General features: G+C 34.1%; 1 protein-coding gene across 1 annotated transcript in view; it reads right to left on the minus strand.

Annotated features, from left to right (window-relative positions):
• LOC109848726 (U1 small nuclear ribonucleoprotein A-like) overlaps positions 1-10,454 on the minus strand; it is a 20,199-nt gene extending 9,745 nt beyond the window's left edge. Inside the window, exons 1-2 of the mRNA XM_020418378.1 lie at positions 10,271-10,454; positions 1,274-1,446 (exon numbers count right to left, since the gene is read on the minus strand). Coding sequence (XP_020273967.1) covers positions 1,274-1,446; positions 10,271-10,361 — 264 coding nt within the window. The 5' untranslated portion in view covers positions 10,362-10,454. The remainder of the gene's footprint in view (positions 1-1,273; positions 1,447-10,270) is intronic.

A 14,498-nucleotide genomic window follows, 5' to 3' on the forward strand; every position in this document is an offset into this window, starting at 1 on the left:
GATATAAACTTATCGTCTAAAAGATAGCTAAAAGCCAGAGTAATTATACATTTACATTTACACCTAACAACACTATATCAACAACCAGATTGAATTATTGTTAGCATAAAGTTCTGATATTGAAGTATTTAATGGCTGATCTATGCAGCTGGATCTTAAATTCAAACTCATAACCTAACTGGGCGAAATCACTAAAGCTCATTTTCCTTAGGGAGTGGGGTCTAATTTCGAAACTTTTTTTCTCACCTAGCAGCAAAACCAGTACTTTGTCATCTTTGAGGGGTAGTTTGCAAAGGAATCGTTGAACATCGTCTAGTACTAGAGACAAAAATGAAAAACCGGTCAGTCAAGCAGAAAAAGTAATAGATTGCATCCGTAGGTTGTGCTACAAGCCCTTTTTGATGTGCCGCTTTACCCTGGAAGGAAAATGAGCTTTGCTCTTCTGGGCGCTGGGCGCTCCCGTGGTTTGTGAGAAGGAAAAAGAACTAGTTTCTCAAAGGGAATGATTGGACAAAGAGAAGAAGGACAACTAGTCTTCTTTTGACCAGTAAAGGCAGCTGCCAGACTATTGACTGAAGTCTGCATGTACTGTTATATATCTGCTTTAGAATTACATTTTTTCTTTCAACGTTATCAAGCGAGAAAATAACTTCTCACTTAGTCACTTGTGTTGATCAGTTATAGTTTAACAACGATCTAAGAAAAAGATTATAGTAATATCTTTTACTTGGAGGTATTTGCTACAGTTTTCATTCTTTTAGATCCTAAAACACTCTTCTATGGAACACAGACGGAGCTTTTTTCAAAGCCCATTTGAAAATCTTCATCCAAAATCAGTTTATTTCAATGATCATTTAGTAGAATCCTGCTTAGTGCAAGATATAATCTGATTTTCCAATGTATTAGGCATCTGAACATTGACTTGCTAATTATTTTTGCGCAAAATCAAAAACCCATAAATTATAAACGTCAATTGTGTATCTAGAGGAAAGTATGTAATAACAAATTTTTTCAACATCAATATATCCAAGTCTGCAACAGTGTGTCTGTAAAAAATGTAGATTAAAACAAGGTCGCCCATCAATCTTCTTACTAAAGAAATATACCATGAATAACAGATCGAAGACACAATTGGATAATCTTATGATAATATAATATTTCAATAAGCTGCTTCAGGGAGCAGAAGCCAGGTATCTATGTCACACAAATATATTAAAAATGATATAAGCAGCAGATAAAAAGACTTAATTGGACCAAAAATATTATCACGCACCATAGGTTTGTCATAGAATGGGAATCCTTGCATCCTCTTAAGTGCTTCAGTCGCTGAAGAAACATCCTCAAACACAACCCATGCTTGTCCTTTATGTTTCAACGTCTTGAAGGCTAAGACTTCCAATATTTTTCCAAATTGAGAGAAAACAGCATGGAGTGACTTTTTAAGCTCTACAGAAAGGGGGAAAAAGATCCATGCTAGTTAATGAACAGCTCAAGAAAAGGGTAAGTAACATGAAGTAGCAAATGTTACTAACATGCAGTGCCATATAATATATATATATATATATATATATTATATATATATATATATATTATATATATATATATATATATATATATATAGAGAGAGAGAGAGAGAGATATTAATGGGTATCCTTGTCATAGGAGGCGATTCCTCCTTGACGCCTCTAAAATCACATGATTGAGCGGCATTGTGGATGATCCGCTCTGTTGAACTTGATCTACATAATTCTAAAACCCCAACACACCAAGTTGGGGTGAATCGTCGTCGTTTTGACCCTCCATCGAGCCATGTGAAAAGTTCTATTCATTCAAAACCGTTAAAATTGATATGAGTGGATGAAGGGTCAAACGACGACGCGGTTTCACCCCAAACTTGGACTGTGTTGAGTTTAGAATATTGTAGATCAAGTTTCAACGGAGCGGATCATCCACAATGTCGCTCAATCATGTGATTTTAGAGGCGACATAGGAGGAAATCCCTCCTATGACAAGGATACCCATTAATCTCATATATATATATATATATATATATATAATATATATATATATATATATATATATATATATCATGTCAGCAACTATGCGCATATGCTTTGCGTACCAAGCACAAAAAGTTGTGCTTGGTAGTGATGTGTCACATCCCCCTCCACTCATTCAAATATGGGACAACATTCACATGGGTATTGAGTGGATGAGGATGTGACACATCACTACCAAGCATAAAATTTGTGCTTGGTACCAAGCATACCCATTTCTCTCTCTCTCTCTCTATATATATATATATATATATATAGAGAGAGAGAGAGAGAGAGGTTTTTCTCAACTACAAACCCTTCACTAAAGTAATTGCACTAAGCAAATAAACAGACTCTTATTAGACACTAAGTTTAGAAGCAAGCCACCACACATGCACACAAAGACATACACAATAGAGCACACGCTTCCACAACTCTCTTTAGAAAATTATAATTTGTAATTTGCTGTTAATGAAGTATAGCAGGAGAACCTTGGACATAGAGGATATTGCAAAAAACTAACATTTATTTTGTTTGTAAACTCGACTGAGAATTATATTGACCCACAAAGCAGAGGTCGATAGGGGCCAAAGGGGCCCGAGACCCTTCTTGAAAAAAAAAATCAGGGCTAATTCGTTAGTAATAATTTCATAAATCATAGAGGATAAAATGTAAGAACTCTCAAGACTTTCTCAAAACTCCTCCAATCCTCTCTTCAAGCTCGTGAGTCACGAATAGATTGTGGCTCTACAAACTGCAAGAAACCTAAATGCCAACCTCTGACATCTGCCCCTCATCGGCAAAAACCTGACCAAATCTCATACGCCTGTGTTCCCTCCGCCTCCAGAGCACATCTTTAACCATATCCCATCCTGATTCCGTTTTCTGCCTTTTCCCCTATTTTAGTTTGATTTGTTTAGATTCTAAGGTTTAGTTGGTTGAAGATTTTTGGATAATATGTTCCCTTCTAATTTGAGGGATTAAAGGCTTGATAGGTTTGGTACATTTCATCTGCAATTATAACATTTCAAGCTTTGTCAAGATCCTATGAAATACAAAGGCGCGAGTGGCTCTACACACGGTCCAAAGTGATAAAGCTTGGAATCAGATTTGGAAGCTCAAGAGGCATTCCTATTCACCTTCTCTTCTCTGGCTAGTGCATCATGACCATCTATTCCTTAAAGGACTATTGTTACGTCAACATATTGGATAGTATGGGATGTGCTTGTTGTGCAATGTTGAGTTAAAATCCATACTTCATGCACTAAGAGATCGTAGCTTTGCCTTGTCTATTTGAGTGTGTTTTGTCAAGCCATCTATGTGGACTGGGTTTCACTCTCAATGTCTAGTGGATTGAGTGGATTGGAATTTATCAACACCTAATGTGTCGTTAACTAATTGGGTCTGGGCGTTAAATTTTGCAAAGCTTGTCTGCCTCATTTTGTTTTAGAGGAACAATGTGGCTCATGACAAGGAGGTGGTCGTTCCAACTAATCGTGTGGATGTTATCCAGGATCATACATAGGAAAATAACCAAGTTCTTAGCTTCTTGGTAGGTCAGGTGATATGGTAAGTGGAAACTTGTTGCTTGGAGACTACCTACAGTGGTAAGTGGAAACTTGTTGTTTGATTGGTTTGAGGTGAATGTGGATAGCATCGTGGATGCCAATAGTAGTGCCAGCATGGACAGCTTATTACAGGACAATTTAGGCCAATGGTTTGATGGGTTTCAGGAGAATATTGGGAGAGCTTTGAGTCGCATAGCAGAGTTGTGGGCGAAGGGTATGCTGCTTGGAATGATTGATTTCGAAGAATCATCATCAAGATAGATTCCATTCTTACGATTCAAGCTTTTGATAAGAATAGGCCAGCTGACCCTAATTTAATCTTATGAGGAGTATGAGGAGGTTGTTAACTAAACAATGGGAATGTCGAATTGTGAATGTTCTGCGCGAAGCAAATGGTCGTGCAAATATCCTAGCGAAGAAGGGACTGACACTTGCCATGGATTTCTGTTATCTTCGTCACGCCCCTGTTTTCTTATTGACCTGCCGTATAATCCTTAAGAGCACTTACGTTTTTCTTTAATGAAAGTTAGTTTGGTGGTTCGGCCTCCTCTGGACCAAAGAGAAAATATAGGTAAAGCTTCTCAACAATAAAAGTTTGACTACTGCCTCCTCTTGAGAATAACGATTAGAGCACTTATATTTCTTTTACATCAAGAAAGCTCTTTTGGAGGCCATGATGAATCAGAAAAGTCCTAAACAAAGGTTAGTTATTTAAACTTTTAAAGTATATGTTACGTGCAAGGAAGCTATTAAAAAGTTGTGTTGACAAATGCTCAAGACAACAAATTGACTTCACTAATAATTTAGAAAGATGCTATCATGCCATTTGACTATAAAAACTGTCATCATAGATATTTGCAAATGTTTTATTTGCTATATTAGTTGATGAATCTTGTATTGTATCAACCAAAGAACAAATGGCTATTGCTTTACGTTATGTGGATAAAACGAAGAGCATCGTTGCATTTAATTACAATTGTCTATGTTAAGAATACTAAGGTTGTGACATTAAAAGCAGGCACTGAGTTTTCTTCTTTGCCACACACAGATTGAGCTTGTCAAATGTGGATAAAGATAGCAATATGCAAAAGGAGTTTAATAGTTTTAACGCAATGATGTTATCAGATAATGAATCTGCTATTTACATTTATTGTTTTGCTCATCAACTTCAACTAATATCAAGGTTACAAAAAGTGCTAAACGGTCTAGGTGTTGGACCCAACGCCTAGAGCCTAGGCGCCTAGCCTAGGCGGTTTTCCTATTTTTGGTTTTAATTACAATAAATGATAGTAAATGCCAATGTTATAGAAAGTTTAGGCGTCACACTAGTACCTAGGCAGATTTCTTTTTTCGTTTTTAGTAATGGTGGAGGTTTTGCTAAAAGTCAAAGGAGGTAGAGGATATACTCATAGTTGGAAGCCGGAGGAGGTTGGAGGACGTGAAGGCCACAACTGAGGATATCATGATCAAGGCCTAAATGATGCAGTCCATATTAGTGTTTTAAATAGCGGCCGACATGTCGGACATGTCGGCCGATATGTCGGATCGAGGGGTCTAGCGATATGAGTCGGGCTTATTTGAGTCGTATATCGGTTTTCTAGAGCAAATCGAATATATCGGGGAAAAATCGGACATGTCGGCCGATTTTTCACCTTTGAAAAATCGGCCGACATTCCTTGATTTCGGTTTACAGCATTTTTTGATTTATTGGGTTTGGGTTTTCACAAAACCCAAACCCATTTGACCACTGCTAACTTTTTCAGGGACTTATACGAAGCCGATGAAAGAAAACGAGAAAGAAAACTAGGGCTACAGGACCACCTTCTCCTCTCTCTCTTGAGGGATCTTCAGCCGCCTTCGACCGCCTCGACCGCCTTCAAAGCTCTTCGACCGCCTTCGACCGCATCTTCGACCGCATCTTTAGCGCCTCTTCGACAGTTCGACGACATCCTAGCTCTTCGACTGCGCCGAATCCTGAGGTATGTCTCTCTCTCCCCCCTCCCCCCTTCTCTCTCTCTCTCTCTCTCTCTCTCTCTCTCTCTCTCTCAGCGCCTCTCTGACCGCCTTCGACTCCGTTTTTTTGTGCGTTTTTTTATGTAAATTAAAAGGGGTTTAAAAGGGGTGGGGTTTAAGACCAAGAATATGTAAACAGGAATGCTTCTATGACCGCCTTCGACTCCGTTTTTTTTTGCGTTTTTTAATGTAAATTAAAAGGGGTTTAAAAGGGGTTGGGTTTAAGACCGAGAATATGTAAATAGGAATATGCTCAAAAACAAATTGGGTTTAAGACCGAGAATTATGAGCAGTGTATGATATTTGTATAACAACCGAGAATTATTTTGTTAGGATATTTTGAATTAATTAATATGAAAGATTGATGGAGAACTTGTTGTAACCTTGTCTAATTATTTTGTAGGTCAAGCACCCAAATTGTTTCAGGATGCAATCGAGAATCAAATTTCTACAATCGGTTAGTGATCCTAAACATCATATATTATTTACTTTTTTATATGTTTAGTCTATAAAATTTATAAAGTATACTTATATTGAATTTAGCAATGCTTAGATTACATTTAGGACATGATATTATACATATGTGAATCACCCGATATGGAAATCCGATATTTAGTTCATGTCCCCCGATATATCCCCGATTTCCGCTATCCGACATGGATTTCAGCCGTCCGACATGAACCCGGCCTCCGATATTTAAAACCTAGGTCCATATAAGCATACAATGTAAGCAAACAACGCTCCTTTAGGCGCTCCCAAAACCTAAGTGGGGAGCCTAGGTACAACGTAGGTGCTAAATGCAAGGCAGGCAACCTAGGTACCGCCTAGATCTAGGCGTACGCTGGAAGGGCTAGACAGAGGCTTTTTAAAACATTAATTGATATGTGTTGCCATTGCAAATAAACATGATTTGCTTAGTGAATTCTTTAAACTATTGCTAGGATAATAAAAGTTGCTCAAGGATCATGCATGCATCAAAATATTCTTCGACAAAAACAACTCAAAAGGCGATTGATAGTACTTTTAGAGGTGAAATCAAGACATGACAAGGTTTGAATCAAGATGCAAATTTGAAATGGCCACGAGACACACATAGGGGATCAACAAAAATGGTGTGGTGATCGTTTTGTTAGTATAGGGTTGGGAAAAATGTTGAAGACCAAATAGTGCTAATACATAATTTTTTCAAGTCTACGCAAGATCTTATAAACCGAAAGCAAGACATACATATTAATATATGTAAAACTTCATAACAAAAGAAAAATATTGATTATTGCTTCGCTGAGTACGATTAGAGCAATTATGTGACACTAACATATCTCTAGCTATTTCGAATTTGCTTCTTGATTCAGACCTTGTCATGTCTCAATTCAACCTCTACAAGTACCATCAATTACCACTTAAAGTTGTTTCTCTTGATGACTATATTGACGCTTGAATGACCTTAAACAAGTTGTAATATTCATGAAATATGTTCAAAGAACTAATTAAACAATTTGTGTTTCTTTGCAACTGTTACGAGTATCAATTGAAATTGATGAGCAAAATAATGAATATGTAAAACAAACTCATAGTTGCTAATATCAACACGTTAAGACCATTAAACTCTCCTTGCAAATTGATATCTTCATCATATCCTAGCTCACGCACATTTGACAAGCTCAATCCATGTGTGGCAAAAACAAACTTTTTTGCCTTTAATGTCACAGCCTTTAATGTCAACTGTTTTATCCATTCGTTAACTAATAAAGCAAACAAGACATCATTAATGTCGACAATGACAATTTTATGGTCAAATGACAAAAGCATTGATAGCATCCTTCTAGATCATTATTGTAATTTGTTAGTCTTGGGCATTTGTCAACAAAACTTTTTTAATTTCTTCCTTGCACATAATGTATACATTTAAAGTTCAAATATCCATACTTCTTCCTTAAAGGATTTTTCTGATTCATCATGGCCTAGTAAAGAGCTTCATTGACTTAAGAAATATAAGTGCTCCAACATTCTCAAGCAGACATGACAATTGACTTTTTTGTTGAGACACTTTACCTATTTTAATATTGATGTGTTGCTCATGCTTCATTTGATATTGACAAGCTTTTAAACACTTTGTATGAGCACTATTTGGTCTTCAACAAGTTTTCTCAACCACTTCTTTCTTCAATTACGAAACCCCACAGTAGCAAAATTATCACCATGCATTTTTTGTTGATGTGGGGATTTAAAAAAATACGGAACACAAACACAAGCAAACATCTTTGCTTTCACCATATTCCATCCCACAAACATCCTCTTGAACTGATCTTTGGGAAAATGTCAATCTCTACCTGAAATAACATGAGAACATTGACAAGGTGAAGTTGCTAGTATAGATTGGCAAAGGCCCTTAAGCAAGTACGATCTTGGAATATTTTCTATAAAGTCCCAATCCAGGATCCAGCACAAGTTCATGCCCATCTGGGTTATTCACTATTTACAAAGGTGGTCGTGATGCTGGTAGCCACGTTGATGGTCGCGGGTCACTCTTAACCCCAGCAGAAGAAGATACTTAGTTTTTTTTAATAAATTGTTCAATGACCGAAAATGAAAACAAACCAAACACCACCAATGAATAGAACTCCAAGCAAATATCAATCTTTTACTAAATGATAAGATCACAAGTTAACTCAATTATGAAAAAAATTTGAGCATAATATTACCCAAGAGTCGCATTCATTATAAAACACGATAATTGCACATGAAATTACCCAACACATTAAATCCTTATGCCATCAAATCAAAATTAACAAATTACTCAAAGATCATCAATCAATCAAATCTTGTAACCTAGACAAATCAAACCAAAGGAGGGGAAAAGGTAGGAAACGAACCAGGATGAGATTTGGTTGAGGATGAGCGTTGGAAGCAAGGGAATGTAGTGGACGATGGCAGTGGGAACGCATGTGATTGAGATTTGGATGGGTCTTTAGAGATAAGGGTGAAGGCCGAAGTATGTTGTTTGAGTTTCTCACAATTCGCAGAGTTGCAAGTCATTCGAGACTTGTGAGCATCAAGAGAGGAAGGTAAGAGTTTGAGAAAGTTTGAGGGCTTACATTTACTCCCTCATGATCTACGAAATTATTATTAATCAATCAACCCCTTGACTATTTTTTTTCAAGGTATGTCCAGGTCATAGATGTCATGAATGTGGGACACTATAGAAAACCACAACTCAAGTTCAATCATTCGGAACGAGGTAAGCTAGATGGATCATGTTCTCGCGTAGCCTAGTCCGCCAACTCTAACAATCCAATTTAGAGTTCAAATTAGTTAATATTTGAAAAAAAACCCGTTTGCAAAAATATAAACCACAAAAAGTGTATCTTAATTGCAACTCAAGAATTCCTTTACCATTATCGATCCTTGAATTTAACTCTTGGAGAATATTGTAAAATAAGGCATTCAAATTCCGATATTTAGAAACCAAAGCAAAAGTGTATTGCGTTCCTTAGTGTATCATATAAGCCCACCCCCACGTACCCGATTCCAAATAAGTGGCGTACCACGCTCCAGTTTCCATTATGTGAACCGGAACGAACCGGGTTCCATGAAACTATGGTCTAGGACCCCTTTAGCTCTTAACTACTTCGGCCAATTAACTTATGTGTAGTTTGATGGAATACTTCAGGACTACGCTAGTTTTTCTGGATTATTGCACATTTATTTATCAACCTCGTGTATATTTACCCATATCTTGCATAGCAATGTCTTACAATGCGACAATCTATCTAGGACATCCAAGATTAAAATAGTATTTGAACAATAGGTTGACACCATAAAAATCATATATATGATAACACCATAGCATACGCATGCTAAATAGACCTAACATACGTAATCAAAACCATAAGATGAATGACTGATATGATGAGGTTTTTCTAATACATGTAGAGACACAACTGTGGACTGTGTTGACTCGATAATTACTGTTGATATTAGTGTTGAATCTTAGAAATTTATATCTTCAGGTATGCTAGTGAGTGATCTCATTACAGGAATGGGAGATTCGACTGAGACCGACCAAGACTCATCAGCTTGGGTAGATTGATTTTAGTCAAGAGCCATAGGAGTGATTCTCAAGATGTGGAGTATGACTCAGATAAGAGTGATCCCGAGGTGATTCTAACCGACCAGAGTCAAACCTTTCGTGTGGAGATGATTAAGATGAAGTCCCTGATGGAAAAGAAGACGACTTGTGTTACTCTGCTCAGGACCTAGACTTGAATGATGACTGTCACTTGTAATAGGTGACATTACAAGTGCGGTAGCAAGGCTTCAAGCATTATCCATTACGATTAGGAATAAAGAAGAGCATAAATTGACATTAGATTATCTGCCAATCCAACCTAAAACCCCAAATTTTGTGCCAATCCAACCTAAAGGAGCAAATTTTGCAACCAATTCTGGGAACTGATTCTAGAACTGAAACCCCAGTAAACTTTTCTGAAATTTCTGCATAACACAGAGATTATTAAACAAGAATTTTCAATTTCGGGTTTTGTTTCGGAGCAATCAAAAGATGAACAAGATGATTAGCTAAACCCTAGTAAATAGTTAGGGTTTCTGCAAGAGGCGAGAGAAATAGGAATGCATAGAAGGCGGTGACGTTACCTTCGATCTTGATCTTCTCGTTGAGGTTGTTGATGTAGATGGTCATGTTGGGAGCGACGGAGGGAGTATCACCGGCGGTGACCGTACTCATTGTTGCCGAGCGCGAGTTACGGCTACTCGAGAGATTTATGGCAGCCGAGAGGAAATTTATGAAAGAGATTAATGAGTTCACTTAGGGAGGTTATTGGTCGGGACAAATTGGGGCCATTCGTAAAATTGTTGAATAATTTTATTTGGTACTGCTTGCTAAAGGGTTAAGTGAGCGGTTAAAAAGACTTAACCTCTTTTTAACTTGTCAAATACAAAAAATCTATATAATAATTTATCAAACATAAAAAAATATAGAACGGTTAAGCTAACCTCTCTAGAAGGATTAAAATGAGTTAACCTATCAAAATGAGGGGTTTACTAATACTCCTATTTAGAAGGATTAAGAGTTAACTCTTCTAATTATAAAGAAAATAGTTAAAATTATTATTATTCCCAAACACTGAAACTGGTCATAAGGACTAAAATAAAACTTATTTAACGGGTTAATAATTTAGTCCTTTCAGATTATCGAATGAGCTAAGTACATTAATCATTCTTTTTAACCCCTCTTCCTTAACCCTTTGCCAAACAGGGCTTTAGGATATTTTAAGTGGGATAAAGTGGGATAAGTGATATAATGGGACAATTTGAGCTTTTTATTTGACAATTCGTGTGGGATAATTGATAATATGGCACCTTATTAAAATATAATTTTATCTATTAATTACTTCTAAATTAACTTATCCAATTGGTTTAGTATATTATTTAGTATATTATTATAATATAAATATTATTTTACTTTAAATTAAAATATAATATGTTGTACTATAATTATTAATTAATATTATTAATTATTATATTATATTATATTATATTAGCATGCTATACTATATAATAATTAATATAATATAAGATATCAATATATTTAATATAATATTTTAATATAATACATTATTTTATTTATACAAAAATATAATATGTTATACAATAATTACTAATTAACATTATATTAGTATGCTACATTATATAATAATTGATATAATATATGAATAATATATATAATATAATACTTTAATAATATATTATTTAATTTAATATATTATAATATAGTATCATAGGATATAATGTACTTTATAAAATATTATTATTACTTTATATTTTATATATCATGTCATATATTTATAATATAATTAGCATGTATTAGTTAAATAGTACAAAAAGGTTTGAAAATTATCCCAATTACCTTCAAAGTAGAACAAAATTGTTCCAATATGGAGGATGTGGTAAATTTTAACTATTAGGACAAAAATTTTGTATATGGGTGGGGTAATTTTATCTCAAGTGATGAAATTGTCTCACTAGTGTTCCAAAAAACCAATAACACAAAAAACTAATGTCTTTGTTCAATTGTCCTAATGAATAACACTATAAAATAGAATCCCCAAAATTATTTTATTATCTCACTAATGTTCCAAAAAACCAATAACACAAAAAACTTGTGTCTTTGTTCCAGGAAGGGGATCCCTTCCCCTTCATTACCCTCAATTTGGGGTGTAACATTTTGGCACAAAATTCTCCTCATTCTCCTCCTCTATCCTCCTAAATGCAACTCCGAAACAAGGTTAAAATTACATTTCTCTTCCCCTCCCCCTCTCTACTCTTCATCCAAACAGGTCATAAGACAACAAAAGCTTTTGGATTGTTTCTCGCGAAACTTGTATTAAAGGGGAAGAAAATGGAAATTTACATAAAGAACCCGGTTATTTTCTTGCGAGATTTGGGCATTAATTAATCTAATAATAACAAGTAATTGTCTGATATAGTTTTACTTCTAGAATATGATTTGGAGATTAAAATAGTATATAAAATTGAAATATGAGTACATACTTAAGTTCATGAATGTAGAGGATTTTAACATCAGTCATCTAAATTTAAATTGGTTTTCTTAATATTTTGATATATCCTGTAAAGATCATGAATTTTGATACTAGTTAAAATAAATTTTTTAGTATTTTAAAATATTTAATTATGATTTTTAAAAGAGTATTTGTATTTTTCTTGAATTTCTATAATTCTCTATGATTTAAAGTCTAAGTTTTATATTTATTTAAATGATATTAATATTTATAAATTAATTTTATGGGATAAAAGTTTATGGAATTTATCTGTTGCGTTATCGATGCTATTACATGTCATTTTGAATAATACGTTGTATTATTTTTATTATTACGTATATTTTCGTATAATACGTTGTATTATTAATTACGTATTATTTGTATAAATTACTGTATTATTTCTACTGTTACATATTATCTGTCGTATTAGTATAACTTGTACGTTTTACTGTGTATATAATTATCCCATAATTGTTTGATTTTAAATATAAGTAAATATATTTTATTTATTAATTATTCTCGTTTAATTGTACAATATGAGTATATTTCGACTATTTCGTATTAACTGTTGTTTTAGCACAACATGTACGTTTTTATTTGTAGATAATTATTCTATAATTAGTTTAATTTTTAAATACATGTAATTATTTATTTTAATTATTTTTGTTTAAAAACCCTAGTTTTCTCTTATATATATGTACTAGTTTGCGGCCCGTGCAAAGCACGGTTTTTTTTTTTTTTTTTTTTTTTTTTTTTTCTATATGGTATTATTCGAATTTTTGAAAGTGCTACAGTACCTTTTAAATGCTACGATATACCCGTGTGCTACAGTACTATTTTTAATTAATTATTAGCTATAGTAATAATGCTACAGTAAATGCTACTGTAGCATTTGCTGTAGCATGAACAGTGAATCTCTGATCCTCCTATTTGTATAAAGGAATAGATTGGAGATGATTTAAAACCTGAGATGGAAATGAACAATGTTTAGCAAATTACTCTAAATTTTAAATTAGAATTTTCGTAGAAAAATACCAAGAACTAATTTTTAATGTAAAAACAAAAAGTACCAAGTCAACAAAAAAAGTATCACAAATAGTCAGAAATCTAAAGCTTAGTTACATGATGATACCTAAACATAATTTTAATTATCTGATAATAATGTAAATCATGGTAGTTTATTCAAAAATTCATTGTAATATTCAAAAGAATAAAGGGAAATTCATCATATTATATTCATACTTAAGTTCTTCTTATAGAGGATAGTCCTTTACTAATTTAAAAGTTTTAGTAGTTTTATGCAAAACTTTAAACGTAGTTAGTGATAGTTTTTAAAAATTAATGAAAATAGCCCCACGCCGGAGCTCTTCCCAAGTTCGACGTCGCGCTCCTCCGCGTCAGATCTAACCCGCGCCGCCGACGTCGATTTGATTCGACGCATCGAGGCAAGATCCCGCTCCTTTTAATTCGTCATTTCCTATTTATGTCTGTCGTTAATTAGTTGCATAGATTAGATTGTGAATTGTTATTATTTGCGTGAGACTGTTGATGACGATATTAAAGGATTTCAAATGATAAATTAATGTTTTCTAGATTCATTATAATTATTATGATGAAAAAAGAGATTATTTGAAAAAAGAGTAGTTTTGAATAATTATTAAATAGATAATCTAAATTAATTTATTTTGGGAAAAACAGATTATTTGAATTGTTAAACAATTTTGAGAAAAGATTATTTTAGAATAATTATTATGAATTAAAAGAATTTATTTTGGTAATGGAATCATTTTTTTGGATAATTATATTAAGTAAAAAGAATTTATTTGAGAACAGATCATTTAGAAAAATTATAATAATTTAAAAGAAATTATTTTGGAAAAAGAATTAATTTCTGAATTACGCAATTGGTTGTTCATAAATTTATGACTCTTAATTTCGATTACCTGATTGCTATGATATTATTGTACATGATCAGTTATTTTTATTATTATTTGTTGTGATTGAGAACCATTAGTAGTTCATGACTTAGTGGTCTCGTGCGTCATGAACAGACTTAGTGATGTGTGTGGATGTGTTGACTGAGTTTAGGTGGTGAACCCGAGTTTCAATGAGGATTATGGTTGATTTAGAAAATACAAGAGAGTTGGGATGGGAAAGTTCATGTTCATGTGATTGGATAAGGCTGTTGATGTATCTTCCAGGCCTCCCCATGATCTAGTGTAGCTTGGGGTTGGTTTGTTAGGTCAAAGTGGAGCCGGTGTAGCCACTTTGGTCCGTGAGCTTGATATTGTAAGACCCCGTTG

This window comes from Asparagus officinalis, chromosome 7 (assembly GCF_001876935.1).
Source record: "Asparagus officinalis chromosome 7, Aspof.V1, whole genome shotgun sequence".
Lineage (NCBI taxonomy): Eukaryota > Viridiplantae > Streptophyta > Magnoliopsida > Asparagales > Asparagaceae > Asparagus > Asparagus officinalis.